A 23,946-nucleotide genomic window follows, 5' to 3' on the forward strand; every position below is an offset into this window, starting at 1 on the left:
GGAAAACTATAAAATTCCTAAAAGGTAAAATAAGGAAAATCTGGTTGACCTTAGGTTCGGCAAAGACTTTTCTTTAATTTAGGTATGATTGGAGTATAACATATTAGTTTCTGGTGTACAATATTATGATTCAATATTTGTGTATGTTGTGAAAGGATCACAATAAGTCTATGTAACATCCCTCACCACACATAATTACAATGTTTTTTCTCGTGAACTTCTAAGGTATACTCTCTCAGCAACTTTTAAATATAAAATACAAAATTAACTATAGTCACGATGTTTTACATTACTTATTTATTTAATTAGTTATTTAATAAGTCATCTCATGACTTGGTTGTTTTTAACTGGAAGACTATACTTTTGGATCACCTTCATCCATACTGCCCATCCGCTAAAGGTTACCTACCTGTGGTAACCACCAATCTGGTCTCTGTAAGTTCAGTTTTTTTAGATCCTACATATAAGTGAGGTCACATGGCATTTGTCCTTCTCTGATTGATTTATTTCACTTAACATAAGGTCCTCAAGATCTCTCCATGTTGTTGCAATGTTAAGATTTCTTTCTTTATTATGGCAGAATAATATTCCACTATATTTATATATGTATGCATGTATATATGTGTGTATGCATATATATACACACACACACATATATATGTGTGTATATATATATATATATATATATATATATATATATACACACACACCCAGAAGTAGAATGATGGATCATATGGTAGTTCTATTTTCAATTTTTAAAAAAACCTTCATATTGTTTTGCATATTGCTGCACCAGTTTATATGCTCACCAACGATGCACCAGAGTCCCTTTTCTCTAAATATTCACCAACACTTATTATTTCTTGTCTTTTTTGATAACAGTCATTCTAACTGATATGAAGGGATATCTCATTGTGGTTTTGATTTGCATTTCCCTGATGATGAGTGATGCTAAGCATCTTTTCATGTACCTGTTGGCCATATGCGTGTCTCCTTTGGGAAAATGTCTATTCAAATCCTCTGCCCATCTTTTAACTGGATTGTTGGCTTCTTTGCCATTGAGTTTTTTTATGTATCTTAGAAATGAACCCTGTATCAGATATATGATTTGCAAATACATTCTCTTATTCAGTAGGTTGCCTTTTCATTTTGTTGACGGTTTCCTTTGTTGAGCAGAAGCTTTTTAGTTCGATATATTCCCACTTGTTTGTTTTTACTTTTGGTGCCTTTGCTTTTGCTATCAATCCCAAAAAATCATTACCAAAATCAATGTCAAGGAGCTTACCATTTACATCTTCTTCTAGTTTTAGGCTTTTAGGTCTTATGTTCAAGTCTTAATCCATTTGGAGTTGATGTTTATGTATGGTACAAAATAGTAGTCCAGTTTCATTCACATTTGGCTGTCCAGTTTTCTCGGTACCATCTTTTGAAGAGACTGTCCTATCCCCATTTTATATTCTTGGCTCCTTTTGTAATAAATTAATTGGCCATATATGCACGGATTTATTTCTGGGATATTCCACAGCATTTATCTAGGAGTCTGTTTTTATGCCAACTCCATACTGTTTTGATTACTACAGCTTTGTAATATAGTTTGAAATCAGAAAGCATGATGGCAATGACTTTTTAGATACAACACCAAAGGCAAGATTCACCAAAGGAAGAACTGATAACCTAGACTTCATTAATCATTTCTGCTGCATGAAAGACACTGTCAAGAAAACAAGAAGTCAAGGCACAGAAGGAGAAAATATTTGCAAAAGATGTATTTGATAAAGAACTGTTATCCAAAATACACAAACTCTTAAAATTCCACAAGAAAATGAACTGATTAAAAAATGGGCACATGGTCTGAATAGGTATCTCTCAAAAAAAGTGTACCAATAGCAAGTAAGCATATGAAAAAATATTCTACATCATATGCCATTAGAGAATTGCAAATTAAAACAATGAGATACTGCACCTATTACCATGGCCAAATTCCAAAACGCTGACAACACCAAATGCTGCTGAGAATGTAGAGCAAAAAGAACTTCCATTACCAGTGGAAATTCAAAATGATGCAGCCACTTTGGAAAACAGTTTGGCACTTTCTTATAAACAAACTCTTACCATAGGATCCAGAAATCACTGTCCTTGGTATTTACACAAAGAGCTGAAAACTTCTATCCCCATAAAAACTTATACATGTGTTTTTAGAGTGGCTTTATTCATAACTGCCAAAACTGGGAACCAACAAAGATGTCCTTCAGTAGATGACTTGATAAACAAAAAATGGTACATCTAAATAATGGAATATTATTCAGGGCTAAAAAAAAAATGAGCTATCAAAACATTCAAGACACAGAGCACCTCAAATACACATAACTAAGGGAAAAGCAGCCAAACTGAAAAGGCTAGAAACTATGTGATTCCAACTATATGACATTCTAAAAAAGACAAAACTATGTAGACAGTAAAAAGATCAGTCGTTGTTGTGGTGGGGGAGGAGAAGGATGAATAAGCAGAGCACAGAGAATTTTCAGGGCAGTGAAAATACTCTGTATGAGATTTCAATGATCAGTACATGCTATTACACAAATTTGTCCCAATGTAGAAAATAATATACCAAGAGTGAAGCCTAAGGTAAATTATGGACTTTGGGTGATTATGATGTGTCAATGAAGGCTCAACTATAATAAATATACCACTCTAGTGCAGGATATTGATAGCGGGGAAGGCTGTGAATATTGGGAACAGGGGGTATGTGGGAAATTTGTGTGCTTTTTCCTCAATTTTACTGTGAACCTAACAATGCTCTAAAAAAAAACAACATCTACTAAGAAGTAGATTTTGAAAAGGAGGGAAAAAAGTCCTTCCTGAAAATTTAACAACTTAGATGATATGCACAAATTCCACGTAAGACACAAATTATTAATATATACTCAGGAAGAAACAGATAACCTAAACAATACTGTATCTATTACAGAAATTGAGTAAAAAGTTTAAAATTTGCCCAAAAACTCCAAAGATAACTTCACTAATGAATTTTACCAAGTGAACATATGTTAACCAGGACAGAACACAAAGATGAGCCATAAAACAAGTCTCAATAAATTTTGAAGGACTGGAAAATAATCTAATATAAGGTTTTTGATCTACATCTTTTTCTGGAGTAATATGTATGTCTATGTACATTAGCAGTAAGTATTTTTTTTTATTTGAGAGAGAATGAGCACAGTGGGGTGGGGGGGGGGGGGGAAAGAGATTGAGAGTTGAGTTATTGAGAGAGAATGAATCCCAAGAAGGCTTCGCACTCAGGACAGAGCCCAACGTGGGGCTTGATCCTACAACTCTGGGACCATGACCTGAGCTGAAATCAAGAGTTGGATGCTCAACTGACAGAGCCAGCCAGGCACCCCTGGCAGTATGTATTTTAAAAACAAATCTAGGAATTAACTCAAGTCTCCTTAATATTTGAGAGAATACTAATCTATACATCCAAGAAGATCAACAAACTCCAAATGGGAAAAATGCAAAGATATCTACACCCAGACACATCACACTAAAAAAGTTTAAGAACAAAAATAGAGAAAATCTTAAAAACATCAAGAGAATAAAGGATTTATCAATACAAATGAAATCACAGTAAGATTAACAGCTGACTTCTCATCAGAAACAATGAAGTTGAGGAAGGAATTAATGATCTATTCAGAGAGCTGAAAGAATAAAACCATGAACTAATAATCCTATATCCAGCAAATCTATCTTTCAAAAATCAAAGCAAAATAAAGGTATTCCCAGATTAACAAAAAATGAAAGAACTAAAACCAAACCTGCCTTACAAGACGTACTAAAGAATTTCTTCAGGCTAAGAGGAAATGACAATAGACTATAATTAAAATCTACACGAATAATGTGTGTAAAGGTAAATAGGTAATGACAAAATATAGTATCATTGCATATTTCTCTTTCCTTCCAACTGATTTTAAAAAGCAACTGTTTTTTTAAAAAATCTAAAATTTTACTGTCAGGCCTATAACATAAAGATATGTAGTATGTTTGATAATAACAACATAAAAAAAGATGGTGGGAATGAAACTACATTGGAATAAGGAAATGATACCAGATAATAACTTGGATTCACAGTTAAGATGGAAGAGAAGAGGGGCGCCTGGGTGGCTCAGTCAGTTAAGTGTCCGACTTCAGCTCAGGGCATGACCTTGCAGTTCACGAGTTCGAGCCCCGCGTCAAGCTCTGTGCTGACAGCTCAGAGCCTGGAGCCTGCTTGGGATTCTGTGTCTCCCTCTCTCTCCCTGTTCATCCCCTACCCATACTCTGTCTCTGTCTCTCTCTCTCTCTCTCAAAGGTAAATAAACATTTAAATTTTTTTTTAAAAAGGAATAAGAGATTAAATTTTACAAAAGGGGGGAGGTGGAGAAAGAGGTGGAACAGAACAAGGAATAATAGAGAACCAAAAATGTTGAATTTAAAAAAGTTAATATATGAATTTTTGAAAAACCTCTATAAATTTATTTATCCTCTGCTTATTTCTCTTACATTCTTGTGTTTCTAAGATATACAGACATAGTATGTATAAAAATACCATAAAAAAGGAAGGAGAGATTAGAACTGTGTAATAGTAAACTTTTTGTATCATAATGGAATTAAATCGGTAAAATCTGGTAAGTTAAGATGTGTATTGCAAACCACACAGTAACCACTAAGAAAAATTTTTAAAAACGTGAAAAATATTTTACTGAGGATTTCTGCTTCAACTTTTTTTTAATGTTTTATTTATTTTTGAGAGAGAGAATGTGAGCAAGGGAGAGGCAGAAAACCAGAGGTACATAAGATCCAAAGTGGGGTCTGCACTGACAGCTGCAGGCCTGATGGAGGGCTCGAACCCATGAACCAAGAGATCATGACCTGAGCCGAAGTCAGACACTCAACCACCTGAGCCACGTGGGTGCCCCTCTGCTCCAACTTTTGATGAAGTAATAGGGCCAGATTTATGGTTCTGCCCAAAATAAACAAACAAAAAAGAAAAGAAAATGGAAACAGATACATAATATAACTCAAGGCTCTAGACCTTAGACAATAAAGAAGAGTACTCTCCAAGACTCAGGGAATATACAAGGTGAGCCCTATAAATGTTTAAGCTACTTCCTGGTGAATAATTCCAGATAGCAGTGCAAGGAGGGAAAAACCAAGGACAGCCCAATGGTCTCCCTGGACTGGCTGGACAGAACTAGAAGTCCGACGAAGTCAAAGCACCTAGAATTCACAGTGCAGAGTACCAAAGAGAAGAGAGCTACACAGAGCAGCTCCAGAGATCTGCAATGGATTCCCCTCAATTAGCACATGCAGGTGAGGAACATTTATGGCTCACACCGGCTGGGAGTAGTGCCTGTTCCCAATGGCCAGAGGAGAAAACTTCATGGTAATACAAAGGGTATACAGTAAAGAGGCTTACCTCAATAGAGTATTTAATGCTAGACAGGTGGTTGTTACCTAGTGATATTTTACTTCCCAGTGGACATATGGCAATAATCTGGGTATGATTTTCACAACTGGGCAGGGTGTACTACAGGCATCTAGTAGATTGAAGCCTGGGATCATGCCCCTAAACATTCTAAAACACACAAGACAGCCCCTGTAACAAAGAATTATTCAGCCCAAAATGTCAATAGTGGCAAAATTGAGAATCTCTGCCCTAGACTAAGCCCAACTCTAATGTCACTAATAAATCTTAAAAGTAAAACCTGAAAGGATCAACCTGTGTCCAAAAAACTTAATGAACCCAGAAGAAAGATTAAGAATATTATCAGGAATACAAAAATTAATGAATATCTAATACACAAATTTACAATGTCTACAGCCAAATAAAGGTTATTAGATATACAAAAAACAGGAAAATAACCACAAAAAGGACAAAAATCCATTAGAATTTAAAAAATCACATATAGAATTATTAGATACGGACATTAAATCGGTTATTATAACAGTACCTCCTATTTTCAAGAAGCTATACCAGAGGTCAGCAAACTACAATCAAATCCAGCATGCCCATTTTTATAAAGTTATAGGAATACAGCCACACTTATTCATTTGCACTTTGTCTGTGACTGTTTTCATGCTACAATGACAGAGATTGCATCACCTAAAATTTGTATTATCTGACCCTTTACAGAAAAAGTTTGCCAACCTTTGAGCTATAGCAAAGATGTAATAAGCACAGACATAGAATATGTATTTTTTAAAAACCGCTAAATTCAACTTCTAAATATGAAAATTCTTAAATGTGTGGTGAGAAGTACACTGAATGGGATTAAAGGCAGGTAAATTTAAGGATAAAGCAAAAGGAATCATCCAAAATGAAATGCACAGCAAAGTAAGCTGAAGACCAAAAATCTGAATACAGGATCAATGAACTGTGGGAAAATGTCACATAGCTAAATATATATATATATATATATATATATAATTAGAGACCATGAAGGAGAGGAGAGAAAGAAAAAGGACCAAAAAAAGCTTTATTTGAAGACATAATGGCCAAACTGTTTCCAAATTTGATGAAAACTATAAACCTACACATTCAAGAAGTAAAATGAACCTCAAACATGAAAATCTTAAAAACTGCATCATTAAATATCACGATCAAAATGCTGAAACACTCTAGGGAGAAAGAGAAGATCATAAAATACAACATTTCACATACAGAAGGTACCTGGGTGGCTTAGTCAGTTAAGCATCCCACTCTTGATTTTCACTTAGGTCATGTTCATGGGTTTGAGCACTGCCTTAGGCTCCATACACAGTGTGAAGCCTGCTTGAGATTCTCTCTCCCTCTCTCTCTGCCCCTCACCCTGCTCCTGCTCTCTCTCTCCCTCAAAAATAAACAAAGTTAAAAAAACAAAAACAAAAAACAGGGGCTCCTGGGTGGCTCGGTCAGTTGAGCGTCTGACTTCAGCTCAGGTCATGATCTCGCAGTTGAGGAGTTCAAGCCCCGCGTCAGCATGTCAGGCTCTGTGCTGACAGCTCAGAGCCTGGAGCCTGCTTCCAATTCTGTGTCTACCTCTCTCTCTGCTCCTCCCGCTCTAATACTCTCTCAAAAATAAATAAACATAAAAAAAAACCAAAAAACATTTCACATACAGAGAAACAAAGATTTGGATGACAGCAGACTTCTCTTTGGAAACAATGCAAGCTAGAACACAGCAAGACAGCATCTTTAAAGTACTGGGGGAAAAAAGTCAAACTACAATTTTTTAACCAGTGGAAGTATCTTAAAAACTAAGGCAAAATACAGACCTTTTCAGATGTACAAATGCTGAAAGAAATCATCACCATGTCTGATGTCTATAGAAAATGTTAAGGAAAATCTTTCAAGCAGAAGGAAATGATGCCAGATGGAAATATGGATCTTTATAAAAGAAGGACGAGCACTGGAAACGGTAGCTACTTGGCTATTTTAAAGACTCTTTTTTAAATTACTATTTAAATTTCCTTTAAAAAAAATGGTTAAAGCAAAAATAATAGCACCGTATTATGGGGTTTTACATATACAAGTAAAATGTATGACAATAGGACAAAGACCATGAGGGAAGACATGAAAAATATAGTGACATAGTTTTTATAATATACATTCAATAGTAAAAATCATTTGGAAATAGACTATGCCACAACTATATGGTCAACTAATCTTAAACAAAGCAGGAAAGAATATCCAATGGAAAAAAGTCTCTTCAACAGTGAAATGGACAGCAACACGTAGAAGATTAAAACTGGACCACTCTCTTACACCATACACAAAAATAAATTCAAACGGGATGAAAGACATAAATGTGAGATAATAAACCATCAAAATCCTAGAGGAAAACTCAGGCAGCAACCTCTTTGACCTCAGCTGCAGCAACTTCTTAGTAGACACATCACTGAAGGCAAGAGAGACAAAAGCAAACCTGAACTACTGGGACTTCATCAAGATAAAAAGCTTCTGCATGGTGAAGGTACCAATCAGCAAAACTAAAAGGCAGCATATGGAATGGGAGGAGATAATGGAAAGCAACATATCTGATGAAGGGTTAGTATCTGAAATCTATAAAGGACTTATCAAACTCAATACCCAAAAAACAAACAACCCAGTTAACAAAGGGCAGAAGACACAAATAGACACCTCTCCAAAGAAGACACCCAGATGGCTTAAAGACACCTGAAAAAATGTTCAACATCATTCATAATCAGAAAATACAAATCAAAACCACATTTAGATACCACCTCACACCTGTCAGAATGGCTAAAACCAACAACACAAGAAACAACAGGTATTGGTGTGGATGTGGAGAAAGGGGAACCCTCTTGCACTGTTGGTGAGAATGCAAACTGATGCAGCCACTCTGGAAAACAGTATGGAGGTTCCTCAAATAGTTAAAAATAGAGCTACTCTACAACCCAGCAATTGCACTATTAGGTAGTTATCCAAACGATACAAAAATACAGATTCAAAGGAGTACGTGGATCCCAATGTTTATAGCAGCATTATCAACAATAGCCAAACTATGGAGGGAGCCCAATGTCCACTGACCGATGAATGGATAAAGAAGATGTGGCGCGCACGTGCGTGCACACACACACCGAGGAATATTACTCAGCCATCAAAAAGAATGAAATCTTGCCATTTGCAATGGCATGGATGGAGCTAAAGAGTATTATGCTAGGCAAAATAAACCAATCAGAGAAAGACAAATACTATATGATTTCACTCATGTGTAATTTAAGAAACAAAACAGATGAACATATAGGAAAGCAGGGGAAGAGAAGAGAGGGAAACAAACCATAAGAGACTCTTAGTGATAGAGAACAAATTATGAGTTGATGGAGGGAGGTGAGTGGGAGATGGGCTAGACGGGTGATGGTTACTAAGGAGGCCATGTTATGATCAGCACTGGGTGTTGTATGTAAGTGATGAATCACTGAATTCTACTCCTGAAACCAATACTATACTGTATGTTAACTAACTAAAATTTAAATTTAAAAAAAAGAAAAAAGAAGAGAGAAAGGGGGTGACAGGTATAAGGATAAATGCAAATTTAAAAAAAGAGAAGTGATTTCCCCTCTCTTCTTAGAGCATATACTTTAGAAAACTTATAGGGGCGACTGGGTGGCTCAGTTGGTTAAACATCTGACTTCTGCTTACATCAAGATCTCATGGTTCATGAGTTTCAGTCCCACATTGGCTCTCTGCTGTCAGCACAGAGCCTGCTTCGGATCCTCTCTCTCCCTGCCCCTCCCCAGCCCGTGCTCACACTCTCTCTTTCTCTCTCTCTCTCTCTCTCAAAAATAAACATGTAAAAAAGAAAAAAAAAAAGAAAACTTTTAATTGTAAACTCCTTGTTTCTGTTATGTATTTTAAAAGCTAAGATTCTTGCCAGCTTTCTGACCCAGGGATGTCTTTCTCAAGGACCTAGGATCCATCTCTTTGAAATGCAACCATCAAGGAAGGTAGCACCACTATCTCCCAGGCTCTGTAGGCCAGTAGGACCCTAACTTTAGCAGGCACCGTGCTCTAGGTGGCAAAATTACCTCTTGTCATAAAATGTGAGGAGTTTCTTTTTCTTTTGAACAAAGCCAATTAACTAAAACAGATCGTCACCCTCATTACCAAGTGAATCTAAAGTGAACTGCACGTGACAAATGGTACTGTCGAGTCCTCTTACGTGAGGACTACTTCTTGTTTATCTCAAAAGCATATATGTAATGGGCTGTCACTGCCTGTCTATAAAAGGGTGAGATTCCTTCTGTTTTGAAGTCTCTCAGCAGATTACTTGTGACAGGCATCACATTTTGGTTTAATGCCTGTTCAAAAATAAAACTGTTTTCTTTCTCTTGAGGAAAAAAAAAGAAAATAGACTATGAAAAGTTTCAAATACATACTATAAACCCTGAAATGAATAACACAAAAAAGTTATAGCTAACAAGCCAACAAATGACAAAAAAGGAATCATAAAAAATGGCCAATCCAAACAAAGTCATAAAAAGAGAGGAAAGAGACAAAGAAAAAATGAGACAAGTAGAAACAAATAGCAAGGGGGCAGATTTAAACCCAACCATTTCAAAAACCACTTTAAATGTCAATGGTTTAAAAACCCCAATTAAGAGGCAAAGACCGACTCAACTATATGCAGCCTACAAGAAACCCACCCACATTAAATACAGTTGACCCTTGAACAACATGGGAGTTAAGGCTGCTGACCCCGGTGCAGTTGAACATCCAACTATAATTTTCATTTCCCCAAAACTTAACTACTAATAGCCTACTGTTGACCAGAAGCCTTACTGATAATATATACAGTCGACTAACACATAATTCATTTGTTACATGTATTATATACTAAAGAAAATGTTACTAAGAAAATCATAAGGAAGAGAAAATACACGTATAGTACTGTAGCATATTTACTGAAAATAAATCCAGGTATGGTGGGCCCACTTACTTCAAACCCATGTTGTGCAAGGGTCAGCTGAATAAAGATACAAAGAGGTTAAGAGTTTTTTTTAAAAAAAGTATACAATGCTAAATACTTGTCAAAAGAGAGCTTAAGTGTTTATATTAATATTAGAAAAAGATTTCAGGGCGCCTGGGTGGCTCAGTTGGCTAAGCATCCAACTTTGGTCGGCTTAGGTCATGATGTCTCAGTTCATGAGTTCAAGCCCCATATCAGGCTCTGTGCTGAAAGCTCAGAGCCTGGAGCCAGCTTCAGATTGTGTCTTCCTCTCTCTGTCCCTCCCCCGTTCACACTCTGTATCTCTCTCTCTCAACAATAAATAAATATTAAAAAAAATTTTTTTAACAGAAAAAGACTTCAGAGCAAAAAGACAGGGATAAAGAGAATAATTTCATCATGCATTAAATTAATAATATATGATACATATCGTGTAAAATATATTAATAGTAAAGTTTATTAAGTAATACTAAGATATAATAAAGTACAATAATAAAAGATTATAAACAATTTTCTGCCAGTTCAACAACTTAGATGGACACATTCCTTGAAAAACATACATTGCCCAAGCTCACTAAAATAGTAATAAAACTGAATTGCCCGTATCTATTTAAAGAAATTGAATTTGTAGTTAAAAACCTTCCCACAGAAGAAAAAAAAAAAACCTTGAGACCCATATGGTTATGGTTTTGCCAAACATTTAATAATATCAATTTTGTACAAACTCTACGAAAAAATTGAAGAGAACAATTTCCCAATTCATTCTATAAGGCCAGAATTATTCTGTCAAAACGTCTAAAAAATTGAAGAAAAAAAAAAAACTAGAAAACCCATAACCATAAAGAGAAAATACAGACCAATATCCCTTGTAAACACACAGTACAAAAATTCTTAAAAGTTTAGCAAATCAAATCCAACAATATATGAAAGGGATACTATATTATGATCAAGTGGAATTTATCCAAGAAGGGAAAGTTGTTTTAACAGGCAATATGAATAGTCTAATAAAGGAAAAATATGATCATCACGATAGATGCAGAAAACACATTTCAGAAACTCCAACATTTATTTCTGATATAAAAAAAATCTCTGCAAACTAGGAATAGAAAGAAAATTCCTTAATGTGATAAACAACACCTAAGAAAAACCTACTCCTGACATTATACTTAATGCTAAAAGACAGAATGATTTCTTTCTAAGAGCAGGAACTCTTAGCACTTCTATTCAACACTGTATTGAAATCTTAGCCAGTGCAACAGACAAGAAAAAAAAAGCAAAAAGATTAGAAAGGAAGAAATAAAGCTGTCATTATTCACACATGACATAGCTGTGAATATAAAAACCTATGGAAACTCAAAATGGGCAAAAAACGTAAAGAGACATTTCACTGATGATAAACAAATGGCAAATAAGCACATTCAGAAGACTTTCAGCAGCTATGGACTTTGGGTGATAATGATGTGTCAGTATTAGTTCACTAACCGTAACAAATGTAGCACTCTTGTGGAAATGGTGACAGTGGAAAAGGTTAAGCATTTATGGGGGCAGGGGGAATATGGGAAATCTCTGTACCTTTTGCTCAATTTTGTTGTGAACCTAAAACTATTCTAAAAAAGTCTATTAAAAAAATATTCCATATCATTAGCCATCAGAAAAATGTAAATTAAAACCACAATGAGATATCACCACATACTGAGAAAAACGGCTAATATTAAAAAAAAAAAAAAAAAGTAAAACCACCAAATGTTGGCAAAGATGCTGGGAAACTGGAACACGCATATATTGATGATAGTAATACAAAATGGTACAGCCACTCTGAAACAAAGTTTGGCAGCTCTTACACAATTAAGCATATATGACCACACCATATGACCTACATGACCATACCATATGGCCAGCAATTGCACTCTTGGTTATTTATCTCCCAGGAAAATGAAAACTGGTATCTATACAAAAACCTATACACAAATGTTCAAAGCAGCTGTATTCACAACAGTTAAAACCTATGAAGAGAGCAGGTATCTTTCAATGAGTGAATGGTTACACAAACTGTGGTCCAGCCATACCATGGAATACTACTAAACAACAATAATAAATTGCAGTGGGCTGACTTGTGCTCCCCACCCCTGCAAAACTCATATGTTGAAGTACTAACCTAAGTACCCAAGAATGTGACTGTTTTTTTAAGTCAGGACTTCAAAAGGGGTACAGTAAATTAAAATGAGGACATTTGGTGAGCCCTAATCCAACCTGATTATAGTGTCCTTATAAGAACAGGAAATTTGGACACACAAACACACAAGGGAGTGTGTGCACAGGAAAACCATTTTAGAGCACAAGGAGAAGGCAGCCATCTGCAAGCCAAATAGAGAGGTCCCAGAAGAAACTAAATCTGCAGACACCTTAACTTGGACTTCCAGGCTCCAGAAACATGACAAAATTTCTGATAAGTCACCCAGTCTGTAGTATTTTGTTATAGCAGCCCTATCAAACCAATATATTGATATATAACTTCAATTATTCTCCAGGGAATTATGCTGAAAAAAGCCAATCCCAAAGGTTAATTAATGTATGATCCCATTTATATAACATTATCGAATTATAAAATATGTCAATTATTGAGCAAAGATCTTATTAAACACCTATGTATGTACTCCAACTGGTCTACTGATACGGTCAACATAATACTTAAAAAGATGATTATAATCACTGACCATCTTTGGAAGATCTTACAAATTTTTAGTTTAAAAAGTAGTAAGTAAAAGCAAACCATAAATCTCTCATCTAGCCTTCCTTTCCTGAATAAACTACACTTTAGAATAAGAACAGTTAATACAGCAAAGTTTCTCTTTACAGAATTACAACTAATAGTTGAGAGAGGAATGATAAAGTTTTAGCAACTCCTATAGATCCAGTTAATGGTGATCAATAATTGCTTACATCAAAAAAAAAAAAAAAAAAAAAAGAGAGAAAGACTAACAAGATATGTGCCTGCCAATTGGTATCCACAAAAATATCTCTGAAGTATTTCTTCCAGAAAATATCAAACCAGGATCTGATCAGGCCTCTAGGCCTGCTCTATTTCCAGGAAATACAGAGAATTAGACAATTATGTTAAACAATGGAGGAGATGCAATCTGCAAAATACACACTGTAGGAAATTCTACAGGATAAACAATCCAGTTTCTTCAACTAAATTGTAAGAGAAGAAAGGGGGTAGGTAAAACCTACAGATTAAGAGAGTTAAGACAGAAGTCAATCAAACACAATATATGAACTTTATTTTGATCCTGATTAGAGCACATGAAAAAAAATTATAAATAATTGAGAAATTTTGAACACTGGATATCCGATAATAGAAAATCTGCACCAATTTTGTTAGATGTGATGAACAGAAGTCACTTTTTAAAAAGACAATGCATACTGAAGGGGTGCCTGGATGGCTCAGTCAGTTAAACATCCCACTCTTGATCTTGCAGTTCATGAGTTCTAGCCCCACACAGGGCTCTGTGCTGATAGTACAGAGCCTACTTGGGATATTTTCTCTCTCTCTCTCTCTCATAATAAATAAATAAACTTAAAAAAAAAAAGAATACAAGATCATGCATAGTGAGATATTTATTGGTGAAACAACATAACCTGAATTTACTTTAAAATAATCTGGAATCAGAGAGAAATATAGTTTGGCCATGATTTATAATTGGTTAAGAGGTATAGGAGAGTTCACACTATTAACCTATTTTTATAAATCTCTAAAATTCTCCATAATAAGATGTAAAAAATTAACCTTAGAAGCAGAATCATAAATAAAAGAAGTTGCAAATAGCCTCTATCTGTAAGACAAAACATAACATTCACGTATATGTTCTTAAAAGATTTTTTTTCTCAGCAATACTCACACGTAATCAGAATATGAGCACCATATTCAAAAAGAAAGGGTAAATATAGTACTAATAACTAGAAAATAACAGGTATATACCTTCTATTACACTTAATTTTTAAATATTCTGTTTTTTAAGTTTATTAAAAAAAACTCTTCGTATGTCTGTAGTATGTGACTCTTCATATGTCTGCAGTATAACTTACATGGAATGGCTACTCTTACTCCAATTCCAAACTATTCATTTTAATTATCTTTCTAAATATAATGACCCGTATCACAAAAACAAATGACTCTATCAAGGGCAATATATTTCATAGCTCTTGAATGGACACAGACACACGAAACCCTATGAGGACAGCATTCAGGCATCATTTCTGCTCTACAGATGAATAAACTGAGACTTGGAGAATCAACCAATTTATCTAAAATCCTACAGCTACATTGCAACTACTATAATCAAAACTTTCCTGCTTCAAGGTCCAAGGTCTTCTCCACTCTACCATGCAATGATTTAAGATGCAGAAGAAAATCAAAATCCTAACTGATTCACTGTAAATCCCAACATGAACAACACTCCTGGCCAATTTCTTAATGAAAAGTCCTTTATTTATATGTTATATGCAGTATGAATACAATCTAATGTAATGACAACAATCACTAATATTACATCCATTAAACGTTTATACAAAAAGGAAAAAACACTTTTCTAGACAAAATACCACAAACTTTCCTTAAGTTTTACCAAAATTACATCAAAATCATTACACATACATTTATAAATTCAACTATTTTCAATGTTTCTTTGGCTATTTTGGGGTCTTTCGTGGTTCCATAAACATTTAAGTACTGTTTGTTCTAAGCTCTGTGAAAAATGCTGTTGGTATTTTAATAGGAATTGCATAAATGTGTAGATTGCTTTGGGTAGTATAGACATTTTAATTATTTTTTTCTTCTAATCCATAAGAATGTAATGTCTTTCCATTTCTTGGTGTCCTTTCAATATCCTTCCTCAGTGTTCTATAGTTTTCATAATAAAGGTCTTTCACCTCTTGGGAACTATCTTACTGTTTTGGGTGCAATTGTAAATGAGATCTATTCCTTAATTTTATTTTCTCTTTCTGTTTCATTATTGGTGTTCAGAAATGGAACAGATTTCTGCACATTGATTTTGTATCCTGTGACTTTACTGAATTCGTGTATCAGTTCTAGCAGTTTTTTGCTGGACTTTCGAGTTTTCTATATAGATAGAGTACAATGTCATCTACAAATAGTGAAATGATCATATGGTTCTTATCCTTTCTTGAAAAGCAAAGCTGGAGGTATCAAAATTCCAGAATTCAAGTTATATTACAAAGCTGTAGTGATCAAAACAGTATAATACTGGCACAAAAACAGACACATATATCAATGGAACAGAAAATGCATAAATGAACCCACAACTATATACTCAATTAATCTTCAACAAAGCAGGAAATAATATCCATGGAAAAAAGACAGTCTCTTCACCAAATGGAAGAGGTGAAGAGAGCGCTGGGAAAACTGAAGAGCAACATGCAAAAGAATGAAACTGGGCCACTTTCTTACACCAAACAAAAAATAAATTCAAAATGAATGAAAGACAAAATGTGAGACAGAAAACCATCAAAATCCTAGAGGAGAACACAGGCAGTAACCTCTTTGACACTGGCCATAGAAACTTCTTTCTAGACAGGTCTCCTGAGGCAAGGGAACAAAAGCAAAAATAAACTACTGGGACTTGATCAAAATAAAAAGCTCCTGCAAAGTGAACAATCAACAAAACTAAAAGGCAATCTATGGAATGGGAGAAGATATTTCCAAATGACATATCTGATAAAGGGTTAGTATCCAAAATATATGAAGAACAAATAAAACTCAACACCCAAAAAACAAATAATCCAATTCAAAAATGGGCACAAGACATGAATAGACATTTTTCTAAGGAAGACATACAGATGGCCAACAGACACATGAAAAGATGCTCAACATCATTCATCATCAGGGAAACACAAATCAAAACTACAATGAGATACCACCCCATGCCTATCAGAAGGGCTAAAATCAACAACACAAGAAACAGCAGGTGTTGGAAGGATGTGGAGAAAGGAGTACCCTCATGCACTGTTAGTGGGAATGCAAACTGGTACAGCCACTCTGGAAAACAGTATGGAGGTTCCTCAAAAAGTTCAAAATAAAACTATCTATAATCCAGCAACTGCACTACTAGGTATTTACCCAAAGAATACAAAAATACTAATTCAAAGGGATACCCAATGTTTACAGCAGCATTATTTACAATAGCCAAATTATGGAAACAGCCCAAGCGTCCATCGACTGATGAATGGATAAATATGTGGTATATATACACAATAGTATATTACTCAGACATAAAAATTACAATTACATGGATGGAGCTAGAGAGTGTTATGCTAAGTGAAGTCAGAGAAAGAAAAATACAATATGACTTCACTCATATGTGGAACTTAAAAACAAATAAGCAAAGGGAAAAAGAGAGGCAAACCAAGAAACAGAATTGGTCTGGGTGAGTGGGAGGATAGGTTAAATAGGTAATGGGGATTGAGGAGTGCACTTGTGATGAGCACCACATGCTAAATGTAAGTGATGAAGCATTATATTGTACACCTGAAACTAATATTACACTAATCATGTTAATGAACTGGAATTTATATAAAAACTTTAAAAAATTAAAGTATTTTAACTGATTCTTAAGTTCTCTTAAAAATTATATTAATATAAAATTTTTGAGGGTAATTCTTAAGTCAAATTATTCTGGCTGCATGATTTAATATAGGCCTTCATTTACACTAACAAGTGTTTTGTATGCATAAAGTTATTTAACCCACATTTTAACTCCAAGATCCAGAAATTATTGTTAATCCTTTATACAAATAACAAAACTGAGACTTGGAGATTTTAGGTAACTTGTTCAAGATCATGGAGGTAGTAAAAGATAGAACTGAGACTTGAGTCAGTCTAGTCTGATGACAAATCCTTGCTCTTAACCCATCCTTTATTCCAATAAATATCACCTACTTTCAGTTTCCAGAGTTCCCTGAGTTACTAAATTCCTTCTCTTGTTTCAAAGAAGATAACCAACTGCTATCTAGAATAGCTAGAACAGAACAGCTGCATCAGAAACTGGTTAATTTTGTCATTACATTCACTTGTCTGCACACACTGTTACATTCTCCCTTAGATATTGTATAAACAGAGGTTAAATTCTCAGGCCAACCCTCAAAAAGTTAAATATCCCTTAAAATAATATTTCTACATAAATGTCTGGTATTTATAACAGGATAATACCATACCCTCCTCTGTCATACACCCTGCAAAAAAAAAAAAAAAAAGTACCCTATATCCCAAAGATAACATGAAATTCCTTGTCTTCCTCCAGCATACCACCAAGAATGATTTCACATCCCCTAGTCCCCTCATCAGCTCCATTAGGAGAAAACATAGGGTAAGAAAGTAGTAATATTTACTTGTACTTGTAGTCAAGTCTGAAGCCTAAAAGGGCCTCAATGATGAAAACTATTACTGTTATAGTTCAGTACAAAAAAAGTTTTGTGTGAACTAGCCTGGAAACCTAACTACTATATTGTACTTACAAAGACCGGGAACATAACCCACTCATAAACTGGAAACTATATTCACCAATTCTCTCTATAATCTACTACTCCTTTCCAACTTTCTGAAAACTAAAAGCCTAGCATTTATGAGTGAGAGGTGACAGAGCTATGACTATCTTTAACTGCACATGCACAAAAAAACTTTGTTACATGAAGTACCCAAATCAGTGAAAATATACATTAGATCCTTTGGGACGATAATACCAAAGTCATTCATCCAAGATACTTCAATATTCCTCCTTTTTTAGTAAGGAGTTCCAGATTATATTCAGGTCTTTGAAATTGGATTCATTTTCTCTTTTTTATTACCAGATGCTATTGCACTGAATGCTTGTGCACAATCCCCCACAATTCATATCCTTAAAACCTAATGCCCAATGTGATGGTATTAGGAGTTGTGGCCTTTAGGAAGTGATCAGGTCACAAGGGCTCTGTCCTAATGAATGGGACCAGTATCCTTAAAAAGAGGCTCAAGAAAGCTGCCACCCCTTCTACCATTTGAGGCCAGGGACATGGCACTGTCTATGAAACAGGAAATAGGCCCTCACACAGAGAATCGGCCAGCACTATGATCTTGGACTTCCCAGCCTCCAGAACTGTGAGAAATAAATTTCTGTTGTTTATGAGCCACCCAGTCTGTGGTATCTTGTTACAGTAGCCCAAATGGACTAAGATACCAGATTTTGTAATGGTCTTAAATATTTTTATGATATACAAAAACATATTTTCTTGTGTTAATCTGATCAGTAAAACCAGACAGATGTGTACACTAATATGATGCTGTTAAAAAGTAAATTCATTAAAAGTGTCTGTCTAGAGTGTAATTTAACTATCAAAAGTTTTATAAATATTCATAGCTTTTGACACAGTAATTCAAAATGTATTCTAACAATCAGAGTTTCACTCATTAAATTATCAAGGGCTTACTTTGTGCCAGGCATTATTCCTCTGAATAAGGATGTTTATCACATCATTTTATGTGCCAAAAAGTTGGGGGAAAAAATGTCCAATAACAGTAAGAGTTAAAACATCAAAATCTATCTAATGTATTAAATATTATAGTACCATCGGAAACTATATTATTAAATATTAGAAAATATTTAACAATAAAATGCTCATGTTGAGAAAAAAATTGTATAACTAGATACAAAACTATTATATGTAACTATGTATAACTACATGTATGATCCCAAATCTGTGTTCTAAATGTTCTTAGCCAGAGACCTTGGTCAAGTTACTTAACCTCACTCTACTTCACTATCACCTTCTAAAAATGTTACATGTAAAACACAGATTTTTTTATTTCATATCTCAATGGATTGTTGAATGGGTTGTTTGCAAAATGCTTATAATATTCCTCCAGTACATATAAAGCACTAGGAATTATTTGCTGGTGTTAGTAGTATCACACATACACACACACACACCTCTGAAAAGAAAAAAAATGGAAGAAATATATCAAATGCTATCAAAGATTCTAAATTCTAACAAAACTAATTCTGAAACAATCAGGAAATTTAAATACTTATTTAAATTTAAAATTTTAAATTTGATTTAATTTATTTAAATTTAATTTATTTAAATTTATTTAAATTTAAATTTATAAAATATTAAAGATTATTTTATAAGGTATGGCTTTGCTTTTCAATAACTCTTTGTACCAGAGTAAAGTATATAAATAAAATATATCATCTAAGATTTGCTTTAAAATACTTCGGAGGGGTTTATATCGGGAGATTTTAAAAAAACTTTTAATGCTAAAAAAATTTTTTAATGCTAATCAGAATAACATAATTATTACTGGATAACATAATTATTACTAGCTTTCTTTTCTTTATATTTTTCTATTTTCCAAAATAATTTTTTAAACGAGAAAATTTTTTTCAAAAAATGTTAAGGAAATCCTTACCAACACTCCATCCACAGATGAAACTTTTTCCCAAGTAAACCAAGCTCTTTCTCTGACATGATCTGGTATCTTTAATTTCTGACATAATGCAATAAAATCAGGTTCTTCAGTTTCTTCAAATACAAGCCTGCCAGATAAAAATAGATATATAATAGGCATATACTTACAAATCAAACTAATTAAATATTTGTTTCAATGGTTTGCATATAACAGCACTGTTCTGAAAAAAAGCATCACTAACTACTTTAAAATCTTATTTATCTTTGAAGAAAACTACAGGTAGAATTTTAAACATATTTATCTTTTTTCATAGTCTTTCCAACAAAAATACCACACAATGAAAAAGGTTTGCTGGCCTGGTGAATCACATACACTTCACAAAAAAATAGCTTTGTAAAAGTAAGTGTAAGCATGATAGCTAAAGCTGTATGGGAAAACTGGGATGACAATAACAGCAAAAAGAGGAAAGCCCATATATAATATTTCAGAATCAATTTAGTATCAGCGACTTTGCTAAAATGCAGTCTACACTTAACCAATATCTCATATAATCTCTCCACCTACTAGCATTTCTTACGTAACGATTGACATAAACTATTGCTATGCTTATTTTATCCTTTTCTCCTCAATCTTCCTTACCCATTATAGGTAGTCAATAATTTCTTGTTGGCTAGTTCCTGTTCATTCATTTAATGTCTCACACCTAATAATAATAACTAGTGTGAGGAATAGCTACTAATTTTTGAGTATTTACACTAACCCTGTACAAAGTACCTTAAATGCACATCAGCCTATTAGATAAGCACTCTTATTATTCTTCTTTTACAGATAAGTACCAAATCAGAGAAGTTAAAGTACTCAATTAGGCAATGGCCAGTAAGTGGGAAACCCAACAGTTTAATTCCATAACTCATGCCCTTGACCACTATTCTAGACTGCCAACCCTCCTTCAAAACATAATTAACTTTTGGTTACACCACCACGGGGGGTGAAGTGCTATTCCTAGTGAAGGTTTCCCTTCTGACTTCACGACTTAAGCCAGATAAAATGCAACAGAAAAAAAGATCTCAGCTGTCAAGGTAGAAAAAATCTCACTGAAAAGTGCAGGTGGAGTGGGCCCTGAATCCACCCCTAAGCAAATTGCTAGGCTTCAGACTGCCAGCCAGTAGTTTTACTCTTGCTAAGCAGCTAATCTGCAGAGCTGAACTGCCCATACTAATGAAAACTTTTGTGGGTAAGGATAATCAAGAGTACAGTGTATTTTGTATGGTTTGGACTTAACAGGAGAATTTTTGGTAGTTCCACCATTTAAAGATGAATAACAATGTTGGGTCGGGGAAGAAAGGCCTTCTTTTCCCAAGTGATGGCCATAATTTCAGTATTTCTGGCTACCCTACAATAATTGAGAATGCTTCCAAAGCTCTATGGGTAACAGGGGATTCTTTAAGGTATATTTACTGCTTTTTCCAAATGCCAACTTTCAAGTATTGGATACATCAGAGCTTGATTAATCAGAAATTAAACTTCTGTCTTCTCCCAGAACGTTTCAGATTTTTTTTTTAATAGTATGATTTTTAACTGACCCATAAGACAATCCACTTAAACAGATGTATTTTCAATAGCCTTTCACAAACCATCCCAAAAGCCCATTCCTATCTTTTGCAATATGCTTGAACTCTGTATCTGGAAAGTTGAAAGAAAAGGACTTGGTAAAGGACAAAAATGGAGAGGAAGTGGTGAGGGAAAGAAAGGAGTTCCATTTCCCAGCAATCTACATGCAGTCTCAAAGCAGGACCAGTACTGACAATAATAATGGCAATCATACTTTCAACCTTAGCTTTTTAACCATAAAGTATCACAATCAAGAAAAATAGGATGTCGCAGTACAATAAATATCTCCCTGTCATGTTCTACTCGCCTAAATTTAGATTCCACTTGGGGAAGAAAAAAAGTTTAATGTGAGCACGTGAACATCACTAATTTTGTACCCAAAGAAAAAAGAGAGAGAGAGAGAGAGAAACAAAAAAACAAAAAAAAAACATAAGGATGTTTGTTGTCTGGCTCAAAGGCAAAATGTAAGAAAGAATGAAAAATGCTGAAGCTTAACATAGAAGAGTTTTATGCGACAGGAATAAAAGTTCAGAAACTTTCAAGCACTTAGACTAAACGTCTCACAAAACTTTTGCCCATACGCCAGTTCCTCTCAAGTGTTATGAGCCTGCAGTCACTACTGATGGCTCTGAATCCCCAAGACCTCAAAGCACTGTTACGAGGAAACGCCACAAAGCACCTCAGCCGAGTACACTGCGGGCAACTGACACGCAGAACCCTGCACTTCACGTCCCATAGCTTTCCTGGTTGGCGTTTCCAGGACTGGGCTTCGGATGCAGTGCACGCCCAGAGGAAAACACTTTCAGCTGTTGCATCTCAGGAGACCAAAACAGAAAGTCAAACACGACCACCGAAATGTTACAAATCTCAACAGGAGACAAACTCTCCACCAGACACCAGCCAGTCATTTTTCTTTTTTGCGTTCGATGGCGCCTCAAAAACACCCTCCGCCGGCGAGCCTTTCCGCCTGGAGGAGGAAAGGCGGCACCTGTCACTTTGCTCAGGGACCCGAGCCCCACCCGCCCGACACCTGTCAAGCTGGAGCCGAGACCCTTCCCGGATTCCCTCCCCTCGCTCCCGAAGCCAGACCCCTGTCACCCCCGTCCAGGCGCTCCGCGGTGCTGGGGGACAAGGGAGAACCCTCCTCCCGCCGGGACGCGCAGCCCGCGGAGACGCGCCCCCGCCTAGACGCTGGGGTGCCCGCCCCGACGCACTCTCGAGGCGCCCTTCTCTCGAGACGGCCGCCGCGGCTCCGCTCGCTCACCTGGGCAGAGGCAAGTCCTCGGGGCCGCTGTCCTGCTCGGGGTCCTCTTCAGGAGGGGGCGGCGGCGGCGCCGGGGGTTCGGCGGCGGCGGCGGCGGCGGCTGCGGCTGCTGCTCTCCGGGGGGTTTTGGGCGGCATGACTCCCCCCCAGGGCAGGAGCCAGTGAGTGGTGGCGAAGAGCCGGGGAAGGAGGACGCGCGCACTTCGGGGCACGCCCCGTCCTCTCCCGACTCCCGTTACAAAAATAATTTGAACGTCCCCTGAGAGAAACCGGACAAGCCCTCCCCCGCCCGGCAACCGAGCGCCGCGTCCAACCGCGGGAAAACGTCACTTCCGCCCGCGGCGTCACGTCCGCGAGGCTCCCGAGCCCGCCGGCGTCGGGAGGGAACCGGGGCGCCCAGCGGTGTGCTGGGCGGGGGCGTGAGGTCGGGCGGCCTGGGCGTGGGCCCCCCGGCCTGGGCCGAGGCACTCTCTCTGAGGCAGCCGCCGCCGCCCGGACGTGTCTCTACTCGAAATTCTCCCCTCCAGGCCTGGGTGCCGGTAGCGGGGCACTGCACAGTCTGGTGCGTGAGATTGGGCCCCGTTTTTATCTGTGGGTTGATCTGGGGCTGCATGCAGCTCAGGCCCCGCCGGGAATATCAAGCGTGTGCACCCAGGGCGGGCACGCCCCTCTCCCTCCGTGGGCGGTGCCGTCCCTCTGTACCACGCTCCTCCCGCCCAATCCGTTACTCAGAATCGGCCAAAACAAAAACAAACCTTTGTGGAATGCTTGATGCAAACAGAACTCTGAGGATCACTGGGAGATGGAAAGTGTAGAACAATTACTGGCCTTTTAGGATCGCTGTTCAGGGAAGGAGAGAGGAGGAGTGCGTAAAGAACAGATTGTAGTGTGATAAATGTTTTAATAGCGGTGTAAAGAACCAGGCACCATCGAAATGTCTATGGGACATCTTCAGAGAAGTGGTGGCAGCTGAATGGAAGTTTGCCAGGCAGACCTAACATGTAAGGAGGGCTTACTATGTACCAGGGGTTGTGCTGGCCATTTTAACTAATTATCTTAATCCTCAGAAACAACCCTTTGAAATGAGTAGTAGTATCATTTCTGTTTCCAGATGGGGAAACACGCTC

General features: G+C 36.5%; 1 protein-coding gene across 4 annotated transcripts in view; it reads right to left on the reverse strand.

The window, feature by feature from the left end:
- Positions 1–23,117, reverse strand: part of RB1 (RB transcriptional corepressor 1) — a 168,013-nt gene extending 144,896 nt beyond the window's left edge. For 2 of the 4 annotated variants that reach the window (XM_053215352.1, XM_027064819.2), the window contains exons 1-2: positions 22,820–23,117; positions 19,945–20,071 (exon numbers count right to left, since the gene is read on the reverse strand). In XM_053215352.1, the coding sequence (XP_053071327.1) occupies positions 19,945–20,071; positions 22,820–22,956 (264 nt within the window). In that variant the 5' untranslated portion in view covers positions 22,957–23,117. The remainder of the gene's footprint in view (positions 1–19,944; positions 20,072–22,819) is intronic. The other 2 variants (XM_027064818.2, XM_053215363.1) reach the window with 2 other exon arrangements.
- Between the last annotated feature and the right edge of the window lie 829 nt (positions 23,118–23,946).

The sequence above is a fragment of the Acinonyx jubatus genome, chromosome A1, assembly GCF_027475565.1.
Source record: "Acinonyx jubatus isolate Ajub_Pintada_27869175 chromosome A1, VMU_Ajub_asm_v1.0, whole genome shotgun sequence".
NCBI classification, from domain to species: Eukaryota; Metazoa; Chordata; class Mammalia; order Carnivora; family Felidae; genus Acinonyx; species Acinonyx jubatus.